This window comes from Hypomesus nipponensis, chromosome 4 (assembly GCF_054491055.1).
Source record: "Hypomesus nipponensis isolate SF chromosome 4, ASM5449105v1, whole genome shotgun sequence".
Taxonomy (NCBI): domain Eukaryota; kingdom Metazoa; phylum Chordata; class Actinopteri; order Osmeriformes; family Osmeridae; genus Hypomesus; species Hypomesus nipponensis.
The window spans coordinates 3530793-3550994 of NC_140364.1; the positions used below are offsets into that span (position 1 = coordinate 3530793).

General features: G+C 49.9%; 2 protein-coding genes across 6 annotated transcripts; one reads left to right on the forward strand and one right to left on the reverse strand.

Moving 5' to 3' along the window:
• Positions 1 to 500: 500 nt before the first annotated feature.
• On the reverse strand, positions 501 to 7006 carry rnmt (RNA (guanine-7-) methyltransferase). 4 transcript variants are annotated; one of them, XM_084695737.1, is made up of 12 exons: positions 6890 to 7002; positions 6293 to 6552; positions 5918 to 5989; positions 5631 to 5766; positions 5380 to 5502; positions 5000 to 5115; positions 4682 to 4863; positions 4365 to 4529; positions 3524 to 3641; positions 1753 to 1857; positions 1384 to 1417; positions 501 to 931 (listed from the first exon to the last, which is right to left on the reverse strand). In XM_084695737.1, exons 2-12 carry the CDS (start codon positions 6455 to 6457, stop codon positions 885 to 887), a joined length of 1263 nt encoding a protein of 420 aa, XP_084551863.1. In that variant the 5' UTR covers positions 6458 to 6552; positions 6890 to 7002; the 3' UTR covers positions 501 to 884. The 4 variants fall into 4 exon arrangements, with proteins under 4 accessions (XP_084551863.1, XP_084551864.1, XP_084551865.1 ...); XM_084695738.1 differs by lacking the exon at positions 6890 to 7002 and adding an exon at positions 6665 to 6877; XM_084695739.1 differs by lacking the exon at positions 1753 to 1857 and having other exon boundaries at positions 6890 to 7006.
• Positions 7007 to 7092: 86 nt separating this feature from the next.
• dgat1a (diacylglycerol O-acyltransferase 1a) lies at positions 7093 to 20091 on the forward strand. Of its 2 annotated transcripts, XM_084695734.1 has the most exons (17): positions 7093 to 7487; positions 9467 to 9554; positions 10871 to 10911; positions 11238 to 11323; positions 11404 to 11456; positions 11652 to 11757; positions 12441 to 12569; positions 14043 to 14117; positions 14670 to 14773; positions 15163 to 15201; positions 15589 to 15630; positions 15766 to 15810; positions 16173 to 16285; positions 16543 to 16608; positions 17299 to 17386; positions 17482 to 17544; positions 18582 to 20091. In XM_084695734.1, the coding sequence occupies exons 1-17, from the start codon at positions 7240 to 7242 to the stop codon at positions 18726 to 18728; spliced, it is 1533 nt and encodes a 510-aa protein (XP_084551860.1). In that variant the 5' UTR covers positions 7093 to 7239; the 3' UTR covers positions 18729 to 20091. The 2 variants fall into 2 exon arrangements, with proteins under 2 accessions (XP_084551860.1, XP_084551861.1); XM_084695735.1 differs by lacking the exon at positions 14043 to 14117.
• Positions 20092 to 20202: the final 111 nt, after the last annotated feature.

Sequence of the window (20202 nt, forward strand, 5' to 3'; positions counted from 1 at the left end):
CACCCACACAACTAGCAGCTCCCCTGAATTGAAGAGAGAGAGAGGATAATAGACTTGTCTGAATCAACGCTGTCGCACACTGTCGATCACTGGGCAGGATCACCGGCAGTAAACACCCTTCAGCTGGAATCTCACAGACGTCGCAGCTACAAGGGTCGTGGGGGGGGGAGGTTGAGAAGGAGGGCTACAGCTTGGTGGTAGAGCATTTGACTGCAGATCTAGAGGTCTCAGGTTCATATCTCCCCCTTTATGACACTGTAGATTAAAGTGTAAAACTGCAAAAATATGGAATTAGTTATTCTGCGGTCACCGTCTAGTGAATCCATGAAGACCTCTCTGGGTTGGTGCCAATGTCAGAAAGGACAGCGCTTGTGTGGACAAGGGAACCTTGTTCACACACACCTAACAGTTCTGGATGTACACTCAAGCGAGCACAAAACAAGTCCCCACTGCAGGTATGAAGGTGGGTCGACGTCAAAATGAGGCTCTGTCCAAACACATTTACACAACTTTTAAGTTATTTATTCATGTCCACGATTTTCCCGGACAGGAAATCTCTTATTGTTATTATTCCTGGTTTTCCCTCATTAACCAGGGTTACAGTCCCAGCTGGAACAGAGCTTTGTCCTGAATCCAGCACAGTCAAACAACAGGAAATAAACAAACAAAACACAAGTTGTTGTCAATGTTGATGCCACTGCCAGGTTAGCAGCTGGTTACTTCCCAGACATCCACACACTCGCCCCCCTCAACCACACACTAATTCCCCTCGCCCACTAACATGCACACACACCCTAACCCCACACAAACACACACACACAGAAGACTGGAGGGAGACTGCAGTCCAGAGGTCATTCTACAGCGCCGGATGCTGTGGTGAAACATCAGGACTTCGGCTCCATCTTCTCAAACACAAACACCATGTATATACCTGAGGGAGGAGGGGAGGGAGGAAAAGGACAGAAACTCCATTTAGTGACCTTTTGATGTGGCCCAAGCAGTCCCGCGCACTGGCCCAGGGCAGTGGGAGTTGAGCTGGGGTCAGGACCACACCAAAGCATCAAGCCATTTCTGATCCCCCTTATCACATACGGACTTCAGCCTCGCTGCTTGGCCCCAATGACGAGTCAAGGAGGTAGTGACTATAGGGGCTAACCTAGAAGGTAGGAACATGGGAGTTAAAAGGTAGGGGAGCTAGGAGGTTGAGGCTAGGGGGGGGCTTGGAGTTAGGGGCTAGAAGTAGGAGCTAGGGGACGAGGGGGTAGGGACGAGGAGGTAGAGAACACCCTCCAGTGTCCTTCAGCAAACGGAGGGAGGATGGTGATGGTGTGTTTGTGCCGAGTCGTGATGGCGAACTGGCAAAAAGAAGGAGAACATACTTACTTGTGGCCTCCCACTCGGACTTGCTCAGCGTCCCCTGTGGACCGAGACGCAGTGCGTTAGAGAGGACACGCACACAGACACACAGTCCTATAGAAAGGAGAATTGAGGAGTGTGCTGCGGTGTTTTGTATGACTGGGTCTGTGGCTGCTTCGTAAACCAGTCAATTGAGGTCCAGGAACATTCAGGTCTTTGTCTCGGGGCCTATTGTGAGGAGTCCTTCAGTCTGCCGCCTCCTCCTCCTCCTCCTCCTCCTCCTCCTCCTTCTTCTTTTCCTGCCTCCCTCCCTTCTTCTCCCTCCTACTTCTCCTCCTCTCTCCCTTCGCACCCTCCCCCTCCCTTCTCCCCTCTCCCTCAGGTAGGGGTACACACCAGGGGCATGCGAACTCCCGGGGTTTCAGAGTGAGTCCTGGCGTGTTCGTACTGCTCAGGGCTGTCTGGACACGAGGACTTGGTCCTGCTGTCTGCGGGGTACGGCTGGGGAGGACACACACACACACACACACAATTGTACATCACAGCTGGAGATGCCTGAGGACCTGTGCTCCTGGTGTGGGCAAGACTATCCCGTGACTATGACAACGCGCGGCAGCGGCCATCTGCAAAAACTGGAACATCTCGTAAACCGTGCAATGAACCTCACACACAACAGTAGCAACGCAACAGGGAGCGAGACAGCATTTCATGTCTATGTGGTGTAAATCCTGAGGGATGAGTAGCGGTGGCTTTAGTTAAGTATTATGATTTATTATGTGAGATAATACCAGCAAGGCACTACCGTTTATATTAGTTTAGCCCACTAATATTGCGCATCTAACACATTTAGAAACACACACAAGCCCTCACCCTAAACACACGTCGAATAAGACTAAAACGGTTCAAACTACGACTGACAAGCACAGTACTCAAGCAGGTAGTGCAGAGCCTGTCGTAATTCGTTCAGGGTGGTGATGGCGGAGGGAAATGAAAGAGTCGGTGGAGCGATTTGCTCCAGAACAGGGCACATCCATCTGACGGCCGCAGCTGACGGCCGCAGATTGGTGGAAGAGCTGCCTAGTTACTGACAGGGTGTGCAGCTCAGAGAGGAGGGGGGGCTTTACTGCTGACCTGATGAACTAGAGGAGATGGTACACAAGTTCTTATTGAAATGATATAATCCCACGGAAGGGCTCTCTTTCCTCCTCTCCACCTCCACCTCTCACCCTGGTGTGCCATGCCTGCTGCCGTGGGAAGAGGCCTCACCTCATTACACCTCATTGGACCAGGGTTGCAAATGATAGTTCATGTAATGATTCATATAGGCTAATCGGAAGGTGTTAGAGGTGTGTGTCATACCACTATGCTGCACCAGTGTGTGCGTGTGTTAGTGTGTGTGTGTAAGGCATTACAACGTCACCAGAATGACTCATTCCAGAGGCTGGGGGAAAAAAAAAAACATACCGATGTTCAGACTAACAAGATGAATAACTACCGTTTCTGATGTTGAGACCCATTGACCCCCATTATAAACTTGACAGATTAGTAACCTGTTACATAAACCGACATTATCCCCCGACAGACTCATGTTAACCTTCATTATAACCCCTGACAGACTATGAATTTAAACCATTATAATATGACATGAACAAAATCATATTTATTAACCTGACACATTATTGACAGTTTACATTTTTAGTACTATAGCACAGCCGAGTCGGTAATACCTTCAGTACCTGCCTCCTCTGAATCAGGATTAGTATTCAGTATAGTATTAGTCAGTTTCATATTTGTTCAGGATTAGTATACTTTCTGTATAAGTATAGTAGCCTAGAAATAGTAGTATAGTATTTATACAAGTACAGCAGACCCTACCTCCAGGGCCTGCATGCACTGCATCAGGTTAAGCATACAGTACTCCAGTACAGTACTAGTCAGTAGAGCCTACCTCCAGGGCCTGCATGCACTGCATCAGGTTAAGCATACAGTACTCCAGTACAGTACTAGTCAGTAGAGCCTACCTCCTGGGCCTGCATGCGCTGCATCAGGTTAAGCATACAGTACTCCAGTACAATACTAGTCAGTAGAGCCTACCTCCAGGGCCTGCATGCGTTGCATCAGGTTAAGCATACAGTACTCCAGTACAGTACTAGTCAGTAGAGCCTACCTCCAGGGCCTGCATGCGCTGCATGAGGCTGCGGTGCTGCTCATCGCTGACGTGCTCCTGGAAGAACTGGGAGAAGGTCTTCTTGTACACCAGACGCATGTTGTACCGCTTCGCCATCCTGCCAACACCACGACACACACAAGCCGCCAGACAAATAATCCAGTCAATCACTCGACCAGGGATTCGCAGTGATTGCATCTGTAACTACCAAGTCAATGTCACGGGAATTTAGACACACAAATCAGAAAATGTATCAATTGTATCATGCATGAACATGTCAGTTGCCATAGCCCTCCTCGTTTTAGAATTGTCTGCAAAGTGAAAAAAAGGGAACATGTATCTATGTTAGCTGCATGTCGGATCTACTCCAGCCCTTGATCGCCATCTAGTAGTGAAGACTGGAACTGCACGGGGGAAACATTTCCACAGCACAAGGACCAGGGGCCTTCACCACAAAGCAGGATTTGGGGGTTACCGAGGGGACTTCGGGTTTAAACCTGACGTGGGGTTCCCTTTTCACCATGGTAACTTAAACTGCACATCTAACATGCTCTGGAGCAGGATACGTTTGAGAAAACAGATCGACACGTATGAAAGCACCGCCTACTGGCCAATCAGTTTGCTTGGAAAATGGCATCATCGTTCCTAGAAGATCATGTGACCCCAGTGAACGAATGGGCGGCTCTCTTAGGAAGACGAGAGTAGTGAAGAGACTCTTTTCCTGAAGAGTATCTATCTGAGACCGGATTCTCAGGCGGTGGGAAGGGCTTCCTGATCCGTACGTTGCTAGCGTGACACGTGAACAATGGGTCGAGAAATTCTGTACGCCGCTCAGACTCACTCCTCGAGCAGGGGGAAGTAGACCAGGAACTCGGGGACGTTGACCACGCCCTCCAGGTTGAAGTCGTACTTGCAGCCGAACAGCGGGTAGTCTCCCTTGTTCTGGAACGTCACGCTGAACACCTCGTTACCAAACGAGCAGGAGGAGGACGCCTCCACACGCTTCCTGGAGGGAGGGAGGGAGGGATTGAGTAGGTGAGGTTTCAATGCTCCAGCGGAAGCTGACCCAATTCTCTTTCATAGTCTCTCTCTCTCTCTCTCGAACTTAAAAAGCATGCCCCCATACACACACACACACAGAGAGACAGACGCCCGTACACCAGCTCGTATGCGTCCGGCGTTGTGCCGATGAAGAAGCCGCCGGGCCGGAGCCTCTCGCAGGCGTTCCTCAGCATCATGTCCGCCTGCCGCTGCGTCTCAAACGAGTAGTGGTACACAAACTGACAGCTGCACACGTCGAAGCTCATGTCTGGGTCCTGCAGCTTGTCTGACAGCAGCTCCTGGAGGGGGGAAGGAGGGGGGGGGGTTAAGCGAGGAGGAATTCTGGGAGAGGAGAAAGGACGGTAGAGCAAAGGAGGGTAGAGGAGGAGAGGAGAAGGATGGAGGAGAAGTGGAGGACGGAGAAAGCGAGGGTACCTTGGTACAGTCTGCTGCTATGAACTCAGCAGAGAAGATGCGGTCGTGGGGGTTCCCCCTTTTCTTCATGTCGTCATAGCGACTCCGACACTGGTCCACCGACACCTCTGCTATGTCTGTTGGTCACAAACACAAGCCAGGGATGTCACACTTCTTTGACCCCAGTCCTATCGCAGTGATGTGCCTACACACCAGTAGGATGCTGGGTATTGTCGTACGGCAGTACTGTACCAATATACACCAAGTGGCTGCTGGGTATTGTAGTCTAGAAGTACTGTACCAGTATACACAAGGTTGCTGCTGGGAAACGTAGCTCAGCAGTACTGTACCAGGATACACCAGGTGGCTGCTGGGTATTGTAGTCTAGCAGAGTACTGTACCTGCACAGACCAGGTGATCGATGTGGCCCTTCCTCCACTTGAGCAGGTCTCCTCCCTTCCCACAGCCCAGGTCCAGCACAGACACCTGCCTCCTGTTCTGACGCACCTTGTCCATGATCTCACCTGGGGGAGGGGGGCAGAAGGTTTAAGGTCTCAACCCTAAGCGAGGCCACTCACAGCCAAGCCAGACCGCTCAAACAGCCGACATCCCTGCAAGGCGGTTGAGCTCGGCGGGTTGGACGACAACTGACCAATGAGGACGCTCTTCAGCCAGTTGTTGAAGTTGCGCATGAAGAAGATCCTGCTCTGGCTCCTGGCCCCCAGCCCCGTCTCCTTCAGAGCATTGTAGTGGCTCGCTACCTTGATGCTGTGCTGCTCACCCACTCCCTGGGGGGGGGGGGGGAGAGAGAGAGAGAGAGAGAGAGAGAGAACAACAAGCCCCACCATTCAACTGATCCTCCATCACAGCCAAGAAATCCTTCTGTTGGAACTAAAGAACAGGCAAACCCTCCAAGCTGTGCTCTGTCCCCTGGCTCACCTGCTTCTTGGTGGGAGAACCCTCCTCGTCCTCCTCTGCGTGGCTCCTCTTGGTGACCTGCTCAGATATCATCTGGGATGGAGTGAGAGGGAGGAGAGATGGAGAAAAGGTTATGGGAAGATGGGAGGGAGGACAGATAGAGAGGGAGGGGGATAATGAGTAGGGAGACCAAGAGAGGGAGATGAGGGAGAGATATAGGGGGGAGATGGGGAAGGCAGAGAGAGAGGACCAGAGATGCAGACAAGAAGCCCACCATTCAACCGTTCAATTACGACATGCGAATGTTTACCCGCTGTTCCAACATCCTCCCCTGCTAGCCTCATAGCCTACAAATCATATAGCCTAAAATGACCGAAAGCTCTCATCTGTCCATACCTGCTTCTTGGTGGGGGAGCCATCCTCGTCTTCCTCGTCATGCTTCCTCTTGGTGACCCGCTTTTGCCCTGGACTGTCAGCCACAGAGCTCCGAGGAAACTCTGCCTCCACCGGTCGTCCGCCTTGCTCTGTCCCGGACGGGTCCTCCGCGTGAGTTGCCTCCATCTTCAGTTAGTTAGCTACTTAGCTTCGCCAAATAGAGTTCCGTAGCAAATCTTTACGTGGATAACGGTAAGTTACTCGTCAACTTCAGGACCTCACTAGAGAAAAACAATAGAGTATGTTTAGGATCTTCTTTAAACTTTCGGTGTAAACTAACATTAGGGAAATGTGTCCTCTTATTTCACCCGGCTTGGTTAAGAAGGTAGCTACCAGTCTACTGTAGAGCTAGTCAGTAGGTACAACGGCATTGAACAGTCCGCCGTGCATTACGCTAGATGGCCACAATGAAACGCACACACTCTGCGTCTGGTTCACAAGTACAGTACATTAAAAGAAAATGTCAATGTCGTTGAATTAAACGTTAAAACGTAATCCCTACGAGAGAGACGCCATGGTACGCCATGGTACACCATGCACAAATCACACACAACTCACTTAAGTTTTCCGCCATTAGCAAACCAGCTACCCCAGTGCTTCCTTAGTCCAATTTTGCTACTAAACAAAGGGTACGCTGGTTTAGCACCCCCTGCTGGCGCGGAGTGTTAGAGGAACCTCATAAATAATTAAAATGAGCGTGCACGTTCTATGAATTCAATTTCTAGACGAGCGAAGCCCCGCTAGCACCTCCCACACACCGATGTTGACGTCCCGTCAAAAAGCACTGTGGCCACATCAGATCGACCCCGTATAGCTGCTCCGGCAGAACGACGTTCACCGACACCTGAGACTGACAAACGTCCCGCGCAATGTCAACCAGGTAAAAATCTGTGTCTAACGCAAACGCGATGGGCGACAAAAGCACGAGTCGGGGCCCGGTAACTCGTCTCAGGCGAACAACTATATCCTGTGCTGCGGCCGCGGGGGCGACTTACGCCAACGGGAGCAAGAAACACTCAAGCCCGGGAGCAAAACCTTCTCCGGTACCCGTCGGACACAGAAACGGGAAGGTGAAGGATAAAAAGACGGATGAGACATCCGTCTCGGCGCGGAAGGAGAGCAGCAAACACGAAACGGCGGTGGATGACAGACTCAGGTACGGTTAGCTCGTTGGCATCACCGCACTACAGCGGGGGTAAACCGGTGGTCAAAAACGCTCGCGTGCCCTCAAGTTTAATTGTGGGCACCCTTTATTGAAGACCTTAGACATAATGCCAACTGAATGTGTCTATATTTCTATGTATATTAAAGGCCAATGAATACTATAGAATATAAGATAGGTTAATGGGCGTTCAGAAGTTTCTTTTGGTAGCTCGTAAAAAAAAAAAGTATTAGTGTTAAGTATAGCCTAGAATTAAGAATGTGCAGGAGGATAAACTTAGGGGGACTTGAACATGTGGTCAGCTCAGGGTCTGACCCTGTGCCCTTCTAGAGTTCACCATGGAGTGTGTTTGATTCACACACACCCACATCCCACATGTGAGCTGCATCCTCCCCTGTGTGTCGTTCTGTGTCCTGTCTGTCCCGCGACACAGGATGGTGAAACCATGTGACTCTGTCCTGGGTTCCATGCCAACGGGAGCCATGAGTCACGGAGGTGCAGCTTCCTGGCCTTCTGATTTCTCTGGAGTTCTAGGACTCTCGAGGGTTCTCGGATCACTATTCATCCTGTTCTGTTGGAGTGCTAGAATACATGGTATTCTAATACAGATCTAGAACCCTGGGCTGGGGGCAGAGTCGGTCCTTCCTATAGGCGACCACGATTTGCACTTCCAGGGTGGGGGGGGGTGGTTGGTGATAAATCTTGCCGAGGGCGCCAAATGTGCTAGGACCGGTACTGCCGGGGGGTATTGGTTCTGCTGAGTTCTAGAATGCATCTAGGGGTGAATTGTTGGAGGAGAGGAGCCAGTCTGTGTTTGTGTGTTGGTGTGATACTGTGTCTCTTTAGTTCTTACAGTTATTGTGTCAGATAGTTGTGAAACCCCAGCCCCCTCCTCTGACTTTCTCAACAGTGACCTTGGCCTTGGATTGTCTCCACTGTTTCTCCACTGGCCCCTTGCTCTACAACCGTGCCATCCCACACACACACATCCACACCCTGCACCCTTCTACACACACACCCTCTATACAAGACACACACATCCACACACCCTGCACCCGTCTACACACACACCCTCTATACAAGACACACATCCACACACCCTGCATCCTTCTACACACACACCCTCTATACAAGACACACACATCCACACACCCTGCACCCTTCTACACACACACCCTCTATACAAGACACACACATCCACACACCCTGCACCCGTCTACACACACACCCTCTATACAAGACACACACATCCACACACCCTGCATCCTTCTACACACACACCCTCTATACAAGACACACACATCCACACACCCTGCACCCTTCTACACACACACCCTCTATACAAGACACACACATCCACACACCCTGCACCCTTCTACACACACACCCTCTATACAAGACACACTCCACACACCCTTTACCCCTTTACAGAAACACAACTTCCACACACACACACACACACACTGTAGCCCTGTACATACACAATCTCCACACAACACACACTCCACACCACACTCACATGTTTATGTTCAACCCTGTACACACCCAGATAGAGAGGAGAGGGAAAATGGAACAGGAAGGAGGAGAGAGGAACCACGCACAGAGGAGTAGACAGACACACAGACAGACAAACTGGTGGATAGACAGGCAGATGGAAAAACTATTAGAAGGACTGTCAGAGACAGGGAGGCAGGCAGGGACACAGACAGGGAGACAGACAGGGAGACAGACAGGGAGACAGACAGGGAGACAGACAGGGAGACACAGGGAGACACACAGGGAGACACACAGGGAGACACACAGGGAGACACACAGGGAGACACACAGGGAGACACAGGGAGACAGACAGGGAGACAGACAGGGAGACAGACAGGGAGACAGACAGGGAGACTCCACTTCTAGAAAAGTTGACAAGTTATACGTACTGATATATTTCCCTCTCTTCTCCCTCTCATCCCTCCTCTCTCCCCCAGTTGCCATATCACCCAGGAGTCTCTCCTGAGCTCTGCCAGTGGCTACAGCAACTACAGAGGCGTCCTCAACTGGTGTGTGGTCATGCTGGTGAGTTACACACCGGCCACATACTGCTCCTTCTGCATACATTGGTGCTGAGTAGACTATGCATATCTGCCATATTCTGTTTCTACTGGATGGACTGGTGCAGTATAGACCTGCCACATACTGCTCCTATTGGATAGACTGGTGTTGTGCAGACCTGTTATTTGAGTCCGAGAACCTGCTAGCCATAGTCACCAGTCTGGTAGCCACAGTCACCAGTCTGCTAGCCATAGTCACCAGTCTGCTAGCCACAGTCACCAGTCTGCTAGCCACAGTCACCAGTCTGCTAGCCACAGTCACCAGTCTGCTTGCCACAGTCACCAGTCTGCTTGCCACAGTCACCAGTCTGCTATCCACAGTCACCAGTCTGCTTGCCACAGTCACCAGTCTGCTAGCCACAGTCACCAGCCTGCTAGCCTGGGGGTGGAATGGGGGTGGAGTTGTTGTCCCTCATTATCAAACAGGATCAGAGGACTCTGGACCAGGAAACACAGGCATCTTGGCAGTCTCTCTCTCTCTCTCTCTCTCTCTCTCTCTCTCTCTCTCTCTCTCTCTCTCTGTGTGGATGTCAGGGCCAAAGGTAGTTGGTGTTAATAGAGCAAAGGTCTTTAGCAGACAGGCATACAGACAAACATTCAGACAGGCAGGCAGGCAGACAGATCTGTAACAACACACTAATCGGATGTATGTCTGGAAGCCAGTGGTCCACTACACATTCAGCTGTCAATCACAGTCTCTCATTAGATTAGTGACTGCTCAGTGGACAGACAGATGGGAGGGTGATAAGGAAGGAAGGAAGTCAGGCAGGCAGGCAGGCCGGAAGGAAGGAGGTAGGTAGGGAAGGAAGTAGGGATGGAAGGGTAGTAGAAATAAAAGAAGGAAGCATAATAGTATTGAAAAGCAGAGGATGCTAGGCCAGGGCTAACCTGGGGCTAGGCTAGGGCGGATCTAGGCTGGGCTGACCTGGTGCTTAGCTAAGGATGAGCTGAGCTGGGCTAAAAGGGCTGGCCTGGGCAGAACTGGGCTAAGCTATAGTAGAGCTGACTTGGGACAAGGCTAGGCTATGCTTGGACTAGCGATGGGCTAGGCTGGGATTCTGTCTATCTGGTTATCAGAGAGTAAATGGTGATGTTTTTTTCTCTGAGATCATAAACCTGCCTGGATCACTGGGAGATTAATTTACAAACTTCCACCTTCAACCTGTTGGGGGGGGGGGGGGGGTAAGAGATAGAGAGAGAGAGAATGACAGATAGAGGTATTTATAGAGAGAAAAGTAAAGCATATTATTGCACCACACTCAGCCTCCCTCTCTGCTGCAGGTGTTGAGCAACGCACGGCTCTTCCTGGAGAACTTGATCAAGTAAGTGTCTTCTCTCCTCCTCAACGCTGCTGCCAACTCTGGCACCCCTGAGATGCCTTCACCTTTGATTCAGTGGGCTCTCATCCAAACGGACATGCTGTACCACACTGCACCGTCTTGAAGGACCTGCTCGTGCTCCTCTGTGACACAGAACCCTCTCCACTCCTCCTCCTGTCCTCTGGCTCCCCCTCCATCCCTCCTCACCTCTCTTCCTCCTCACCTCTCCCCTTCTCTCCCTCTCCTCCCGCACCTCTACTCCCCCCCCCCTCTCCTCCTCCCCTCCCCTCCATCCTCTCCTACCCCTCCTCCCCTCTTCCTCCTCCCAGGTATGGTATACTGGTGGATCCTATCCAGGTCGTCTCTCTGTTCCTCAAGGACCCCTACAGGTGGCCAGCATCCTGCCTGATCATTGGTACGGATTAGACACACATACACACACACACACACACACCCTTGCAGCTCTAGGGATCATGGTGTTGTACTCTGTTCCAGCCTCCAACGTGTTCATCCTGACGGCCCTGTACACAGAGCGCAAGCTGGCAGTGGTGAGTCGCATGCTATAACAGGTGTTGTAAAGGTGTTATAACAGGTGTTGTAAAGGTGTTATAACAGGTGTTTTAAAGATGTTATAACGGATGTTCTAAAGGTGCTATGACAGGTGTGTCAAAGGTATTATGATGAGTGTGGTTGGAGCTGTTATAACAGGTGTATTAAAGGTGCAATGTTGTTGTGGACCTCAGGGCGCTATCTCAGAGAGAACAGGCAGATTCATCCACTACACCAACCTGGCAACCATGCTGTTCTTTCCCTCTGCTACTGTGCTCTCCATCTCCTCCATAACCCCCGGTGAGGACAACACACACACACACACACACACCAGATACTCTATATTGCCAAAAGTATTCGCTCGTCTGCCTTCAGACGCACATGAACGTGAGTGACATCCCATTCTTAAACCATAGGATTTAATATGATGTCCGCCCACCCTTTGCAGCTAGAACAGCTTCATCTCTTCATCTCTCTCTAGGAAGGCTTTCCACAAGGTTTAGGAGTGTGTTCATGGGAATGTTTGACCATTCTTCCAGAAGTGCATTTATGAGGTCAGACAGATGTTGGACGAGAAGGCCTGGCTGGCAGTCTCCGCTCTAATTCATCCCAAAGGTGTTCTGTCAGGTCAGGACTCTGTGCAGGCCAGTCAAGTTCTTCCACACCCAACTCGAACACTCCATGTCTTTATGGCCCTTTGGCTTTGTGCACCTGAATTCAATGATTTGGATAGCTGTGTGAATACGTTTGGCAATATAGTGTAAGTAAAAATACACACACATACATACATACACCTACATGTTTGAGACATTTTCTTTGATTGCTTTTCTTAAAGGTTGTGTCATACACACTCACAAATCGATTTAGATACACACACACATCCACACTCACCCCAAAACTATGGGTTTCTGCTGGTTTTTGTGGTGCCTGGACAACCTATGCTTATATGTATGTGTGTGTGTGTGTGTGTGTGTGTGTGTCAGTTGGAGGTGTGTTTGCTCTGGGTGTGTACTCTGTGCTCTTCTTGAAGCTCTTCTCCTACAAGGATGTGAACCGGTGGTGCAGAGAGATAAGACAGGCCAAGGCCCGCACCCTGTCCCGCTCACACTCCTGTAAGTGCACTACACACAGCATACTAAACGCAGCATACTACACTCTGCATACTACACACTAAGCCCTACACTCTACACACTGCCTACTCCAACCTACACCATAAGTACTAACCTGCACCCTACCCTGCTCCCTTCACCCTACCCTCCTCCCTTCCACCTACCCTGCTCCCTTCACCCTACCCTCTTCCCTTCACCCTACCCTCCTCCGTTCACCCTACCCTCCTCCCTTCACCCTACCCTCCTCCCTTCACCCTACCCTCCTCCCTTCACCCTACCCTGCTCCCTTCACCCTACCCTGCTCCCTTCACCCTACCCTCCTCCCTTCACCCTACCCTCCTCCCTTCACCCTACCCTCCTCCCTTCACCCTACCCTGCTCCCTTCACCCTACCCTGCTCCCTTCACCCTACCCTGCTCCCTTCACCCTACCCTCCTCCCTTCACCCTACCCTCTTCCCTTCACCCTACCCTCCTCCGTTCACCCTACCCTCCTCCCTTCACCCTACCCTCCTCCCTTCACCCTACCCTCTTCCCTTCACCCTACCCTCCTCCCTTCACCATACCCTCCTCCCTTCACCCTACCCTGCTCCCTTCACCCTACCCTCCTCCCTTCACCCTACCCTCCTCCCTTCACCCTGCCCTCCTCCCTTCACCCTACCCTGCTCCCTTCACCCTACCCTCCTCCCTTCACCCTACCCTCCTCCCTTCACCCTACCCTGCTCCCTTCACCCTACCCTCTTCCCTTCACCCTACCCTGCTCCCTTCACCCTACCCTCCTCCCTTCACCCTACCCTGCTCCCTTCACCCTACCCTGCTCCCTTCACCCTACCCTCCTCCCTTCACCCTACCCTCCTCCCTTCACCCTACCCTCCTCCCTTCACCCTACCCTCCTCCCTTCACCCTACCCTGCTCCCTTCACCCTACCCTCCTCCCTTCAACCTACCCTGCTCCCTTCACCCTACCCTCTTCCCTTCACCCTACCCTCCTCCTTTCACCCTACCCTGCTCCCTTCACCCTACCCTCCTCCCTTCACCCTACCCTCCTCCCTTCACCCTACCCTGCTCCCTTCACCCTACCCTCCTCCCTTCACCCTACCCTGCTCCCTTCACCCTACCCTGCTCCCTTCACCCTACCCTCTTCCCTTCACCCTACCCTGCTCCCTTCACCCTACCCTCCTCCCTTCACCCTACCCTGCTCCCTTCACCCTACCCTCTTCCCTTCACCCTACCCTGCTCCCTTCACCCTACCCTCTTCCCTTCACCCTACCCTCCTCCCTTCACCCTACCCTGCTCCCTTCACCCTACCCTCCTCCCTTCACCCTACCCTGCTCCCTGCATCCTACCCTCCTCCCTTCACCCTACCCTGCTCCCTTCACCCTACCCTCCTCCCTTCACCCTACCCTGCTCCCTTCACCCTACCCTGCTCCCTTCACCCTACCCTCCTCCCTTCACCCTACATGCTGCTTCTCTCCCACAGGCCCCTCGGTGGCTCAGTTAAACGGTTCTGCCGTGCATGCTCACGTGACCTACCCTGGCAACCTGCGGCACAGAGGTATGCATGACGACAGACCATAATACTCCCCGCCCAAGCTTCAGTACACAACACGTAGCCGCACTCTCTGCGAGCCCTACAGTAGATGGGACTCTGTGGGCCCTACAGTAGATGTGACTCTGTGGGCCCTACAGTAGATGTGACTCTGTGGGCCCTACAGTAGATGTGACTCTGTGGGCCCCACCGTAGATGTGACTCTGTGGGCCCTACTGTAGATGTGACTCTGTGGGCCCTACAGTAGATGTGACTCTGTGGGCCCTACAGTAGATGTGACTCTGTGGGCCCTACAGTAGATGGGACTCTGTGGGCCCTACAGTAGATGTGACTCTGTGGGCCCTACAGTAGATGTGACTCTGTGGGCCCTACAGTAGATGTGACTCTGTGGGCCCTACAGTAGATGTGACTCTGTGGGCCCTACAGTAGATGTGACTCTGTGGGCCCTACAGTAGATGTGACTCTGTGGGCCCTACAGTAGATGGGACTCTGTGGGCCCTACAGTAGATGGGACTCTGTGGGCCCTACAGTAGATGTGACTATGTTGTTTTCTTCCAGACATGTACTACTTTGTGTTCGCTCCAACTCTCTGCTACGAGCTGAACTTCCCCCGGTCGCCACGGATACGCAAGAGCTTCCTGCTGAGAAGGCTGTTTGAGATGGTGAGTCTTTATTGCTACCACACACACACACACAGTTACACTTGTATTCCCTAATCTACAAACAAACACACACACAGATGCCAGGAGACCAAAATATGTTGTTACATTTACATTCCCTTATCTACACAGTACACACACACACAGATACCGGGAGACCAAAATACAGTATGTTGTAACATTTGTCTTCCTTTATCTACACACACACACACACACACACACACACACACACACACACACACACACACACACACACACACACACACACACACACACACAAACAGATGCTGGGAGACCAAAATATGTTGTTACACTTGTATTCCCTAATCCACACACACACACACACACTCAGAGACATTGCTAACCCTTAACCCTTTGTATTCCTCTTCCAGTTGTTTCTTATTCAGTTACTGGTGGGGTTGATACAGCAGGTGAGTTATTACTTACCGAGCTGATCCGACTAATGACACCTAATCCAACACCTGTTAATACAACCTAATTTGTATTCCTAAAACACATATTCATGACCTACTATCTATACATTTAATAACACCCAATGACTACCGGCTACCTGACTACTATACCTAATAACACCTACAACGTGACTAAAACACCACAATAACTCTTATTAACAACCAAATACTGAATTCTAAGTTGTATACCAAGAACATGCCCTACTAACCTTTATTAAACACCCAAACACTGCATCCATTACTTATGTTTATTTTACTGTGACCCAACCACGAAATAATGAATACCAGGCTCCATAGCAAGAACTGCCTTAAATCGGTGTGTGTGTGTGTGTGTGTTGTTTGCAGTGGATGGTTCCCACCATACAGAACTCCATGAAGCCCTTCCGGGTCAGTATCCTTCTAGAACATGCAAATCATTAATACTCTGGGAAGGTTCTAGAGCCTGTGTGTTCTGCTGGAAGTTCCACTTCTCTCTGCTGGTGGAAGGTGACCATGTGTCCTTGTCTCTCCCCCCCATGACAGGAAATGGACTTCTCCAGAATGATGGAGCGCATGCTGAAGCTGGCTGTAAGTTCTCAGACATCCGACAGACCATAATACCCAAGGCCCGTCTCCATAGCAACCTGATGCTGCGTCACTGCCACAGCCCCCCTCTCTCCAGCATGTCCTTGTGTTCTACTAGCTTAACCCTTATTGACTAAAAGCCCAAGTCTTTCCCTTCTTACTCTCCTTCTCCCTCCATCCTTCTCCCTCTTCTCCCTTCCTCCCCTTCTCTCTCCTCCCTCCTTTCCTCCTCCCTCTTCCTTTCTTCCTCCTCCATTCTATCCCTCCCATCCCCTCCCCCCTTCCTTCATCCTCCACCCTCCGTCTCCTCACTTCCCTGCCCCCTGGCTCTTCCTCTCCCCCCCTCCTCCTCACCTCCACTGCAGGTTCCTAACCATCTAATATGGCTCCTGTTTTTCTATTGGTTCTTCCACTCCTCTCTGAACTTCGTAGCTGAGCTCATGCAGTTTGGAGACCGGGAGTTCTACAGGGACTGGTGGTGAGTAGATCAATCACAGCCCACATGTAGGGGGTTGCTCTGGTGATTAAACAGAATGTGTCCCATTGGAACCACTAAGTTTTGGAAAGTCTGAATATTGACCAATACCAGGCTGACCAGTATAAACAGGCTGACCAGTACCAGGCTGACCAGTACCAGGCTGACATTATACAGGCTGACCAGTATACAGGCTGACCAGTATAAGTAGGTTGACCAGTAGACAGTCTGACCAGTTCAGTCTCTCTCCTCTGCTACAGGAACTCTGAGACGGTCACTTACTTCTGGGCTAACTGGAACATTCCGGTCCACAAGTGGTGCCTACGGTGAGAACCAACTCTGGAAAAACAACAAAACAACCAGCAGCCTTTCTGCCTGCATAGCTCTTTCTGTGGAGAGCCTAGTATCAATACACATCGCATATTTTGTGGAAGGAAATTGGTCATGGACATTGACCTGGGCCCAGATACTAAATGTTTTACTATGCAAGATTAGCTTAATTTGGCCTCTTAAATCTACACTAGATAATATTATATATAATTTAAATATGAGAAACCGCAACCCCAATTCTTGTCTTAACTTCCTTCAGCCCAAGTTTGATTGACAGTGGTTCCACATAATAAGCCCATTTCGCCAAATCCGATTGGCTGGCCTGGAACAGGATTGCTGAAACGTAATTGGCTGGAAAGAAGCGGGCTGCTCCAAAATGAGAGATTGACATTCCACTGGCACTGAGCTGTCTGTGTTACTAAACAACTGTCAGAGGTCCTCATTAGCTTACACACAAAAACATGTTTTATATGGGACGAAACTTGTATTTTTCTTCTTTATTGTAGTCTACCTTTAAGTTGATTTACGTAAACAAACAGTAGTTGGTGATCATCATATATAATTTCACTAGATTCAAGATATTTTGATAACATATTTTACAATAACTTGTTTTCACGATCGCTCGCATGAGAAACTGAACCTAGCTTGGTGCTTGTGATGAAGATGTGTGTGTTCTGTGTCTGTAGTCATTTCTACAAGCCCATGATGAAGAGGGGGGCCAACAAGCTGTTGGCTCAGACCGCTGTGTTCCTGCTCTCGGCCTTCTTTCACGAGGTACACACACACACACACACGTATGCACACACACACACGCTTTACCCCACATGCTCTCTCACCTGTCTCTGATTGTGTGCGTGTGTTTATTTCAGTATCTGGTGAGCGTTCCCCTGAAGATGTTCAGGCCGTGGGCCTTTATGGGCATGATGGCTCAGGTGAGATCCCACACACACCACAAATACACAACACCAGGCTTAGGTCTCAATCAAGTCTCTCTCCCCTCTGAAGGACAGAGGACCATCTTTTATAGGGCACAAGAATGTAAACATAGATAGTGACAGTCAGGCAGTAATGACGTTACAACAGTCTCAGAGAAAGAGATTCACAGCTCCCAACACATGACCACTCAAACTACAGAGTTCATAGTTGGAGCTCTCCTTGTAGTCATGACAAGGACCATTTAGCCAGTACTTTCTCCTGATCTCAAACATCTATTAACCCTGACACATAGACACAATCTACTCTTATTAATAACAAGCTTACATGAGAACATACTAACTAGTATCCGATGACTAGTTCTCTTGATTAGTGAATAATGTAAGCACACAGGAAATCTACATTTCTTCCACACTGTCCACTCCACGCACTGTCCACACTTCACACACACTCTCTCCACATTACATAAATATTAGTGTGTATACTATACTGTCACAACTGTTAGTTCCAACCAAGTAATTTGATTGGACACGAGGCATTCCATAAGTGCTTATGTAGGGTGTAACAGCTGTCGGACTTTTAACTGTACATGTATCACTGTGCTTTACAGGTGTACTTATAACTGTTAACTACACTAAGCATCATTATCCACCACCAAAGCAACTGTCTACAGACAGTTTTTATCTGGCTACACAATAAATTGGAAAAGTACAGATAAACATGGGTGACACAAAGTAGCTGACCTGTGGTAAAGTTGCAGGCTCGTGTGCAGGAAAGTGTTTGTATCGCTTGGCAACAGTTCAGTCTCAGTCCAGTTGGAGAGCTATTTGTGTGGGCAGAGCCACATAAATGAAGTAAACAAATCCTAACCGGTTGTCATTTATTACTGTTAACTAAAATGGTGTGTGTAAGACTGTTGCATAAAAGCAATATTACACCCAAGGTCAAGCTGAAGATAATCCCAGCCGAACTGTATTCAGTATATATATTTATATAGACATTATATCGAACTAACCTCCTCTTCTCCTTGGTTCAGATCCCTCTGGCCGTGTTCGTGGGCAAATTCCTGCGTGGTAACTATGGCAATGCGGCGGTGTGGATGTCTCTGATCATTGGACAGCCAGTTGCCGTGCTGATGTATTTCCATGACTACTATGTCCTTCATTACGTGCCGTCCACATGAAGACAAACACTCCAGAAACAGAGGAAGGGACTATGTGTGTGTGCGTGTGTGTGTGTGTGTGTGTGTGTGAGAGAGAGTGGGACACGATACTGTGTGATATGACATGTGATGGTTCCAGGTGATATATCTGTGATATTCTGCTCGTATTTGTTGATGCACTTGAACACTGTAGAGAGCAGCTGTCTCCAATCTGCTGTCTGTCACTGCCAAAGCTACAGGACAGGGTCACCTTCTCTCTCTCTTCCTCCCACATCCCCCCCAAAACCCCCATAGAGAACTGTCTGTTCTCTCCCTCCCCCCTCCCTCTCTCCCTGTAAAGATCAATGCAAGGCCCTGTTCTGTCTATGTTAACTAGACGCAGACTGTACAGGTGTCTGATAGTTTGAAGTCTCAATCTGACCAATGATTGGTTGCCTGAGTTCTACAAATTGCAATCCGACCGATGATTGGTCATGTGACTTTTAGAATTCCCATGCTCACCGATGATTGGATAAAGAGTTCAGTCGTAGCTGAGGTCACACATTTACTACACTCCATATGTTTATGTCATATTTTGTTTGACCAAATATTGTATAATCATAGTAAATTTAATATTGAACTTGCTAATTATTTTTCACTTTAAAATGCATTGCCATTTGCCAAGCAATATATATATATATATATTTATTGTCTGCTCATTTCCAAAGTTGTGAAACGAGTTTAGTTGCCATATCAGATCAGTAAATGTACTGTGGTACCTGGCTGCAGTCAGCAGTCTGCATGCAGTATGTGTATGATTAGACACACAGCTTCTCTTCTGTAAAACCGTTTATGCCTGCATGTCTGTGCCTTGAGACTACATTACCCACAAAGCATGCCTGTGTGGATGGAGACTCCAAATGACAGTACGCAGACGGCCTCCATCTGAACCCCTCTTGCATTTAATTCCTCCAATGTTCTTGGTGTGTTCCGTTCCAATGTTCGCCGTCAGAAGAGTTCCGTGTTCTGCAGCTTTCTCCTGTGTGACCTCTGGCGATAAAGACAACCACCTCGGAAGGCTCCAGAAGCTGTTGTTCTCCTACGAGCTCAGAGACGTTTACGAGCCGCCATCTTGACTTTTGATAAAGATGTTTCTACAAGTCACCAGCTCCAGATCTATTTTTCCAGAAGCTGTGAGGGTCAGTGTGCAGCTGGACCTGAAGGGGGCGCTGTCTGTGTTGCTCCCTGTTGCACTGATCTCAGAGAACTTTGTGTGTTTGACAGGGACCCAGTGTCTGTCTGTCTACCTGTCTGTCTCTGTCAGCCAATCCAGCTGGCCTGGGAGTTCCTCTCCAAAGGCAGCTGGGGAACCAGCCAAATAAAGCTGCCTGTCTGTGGACGCCAACCCTTCCATCTCTCGTCTCCTGTTGTCACCTCCCTCTGCCAACAAGTGGCGCCACTCCAGCACTCAGTCCCCTGGACCAATCACTACCCTCCATTCAGTCACCTGCACCAA

Excerpts from the sequence above, each read along its gene's own strand:
- dgat1a (XM_084695734.1), top strand. The coding sequence starts at position 7,240 with ATGGGCGACAAAAGCACGAGTCGGGGCCCGGTAACTCGTCTCAGGCGA. Across the intron at positions 7,488-9,466 it reads GCGGTGGATGACAGACTCAG|TTGCCATATCACCCAGGAGT; the intron begins GTACGGTTAGCT and ends TCTCTCCCCCAG. Across the intron at positions 15,202-15,588 it reads TGGTGGGGTTGATACAGCAG|TGGATGGTTCCCACCATACA; the intron begins GTGAGTTATTAC and ends TGTTGTTTGCAG.
- rnmt (XM_084695737.1), bottom strand. The coding sequence starts at position 6,457 with ATGGAGGCAACTCACGCGGAGGACCCGTCCGGGACAGAGCAAGGCGGA. Across the intron at positions 5,990-6,292 it reads GCTCCCCCACCAAGAAGCAG|ATGATATCTGAGCAGGTCAC; the intron begins GTATGGACAGAT and ends ACTCCATCCCAG. Across the intron at positions 3,642-4,364 it reads TACTTCCCCCTGCTCGAGGA|GATGGCGAAGCGGTACAACA; the intron begins GTGAGTCTGAGC and ends TGGTGTTGGCAG.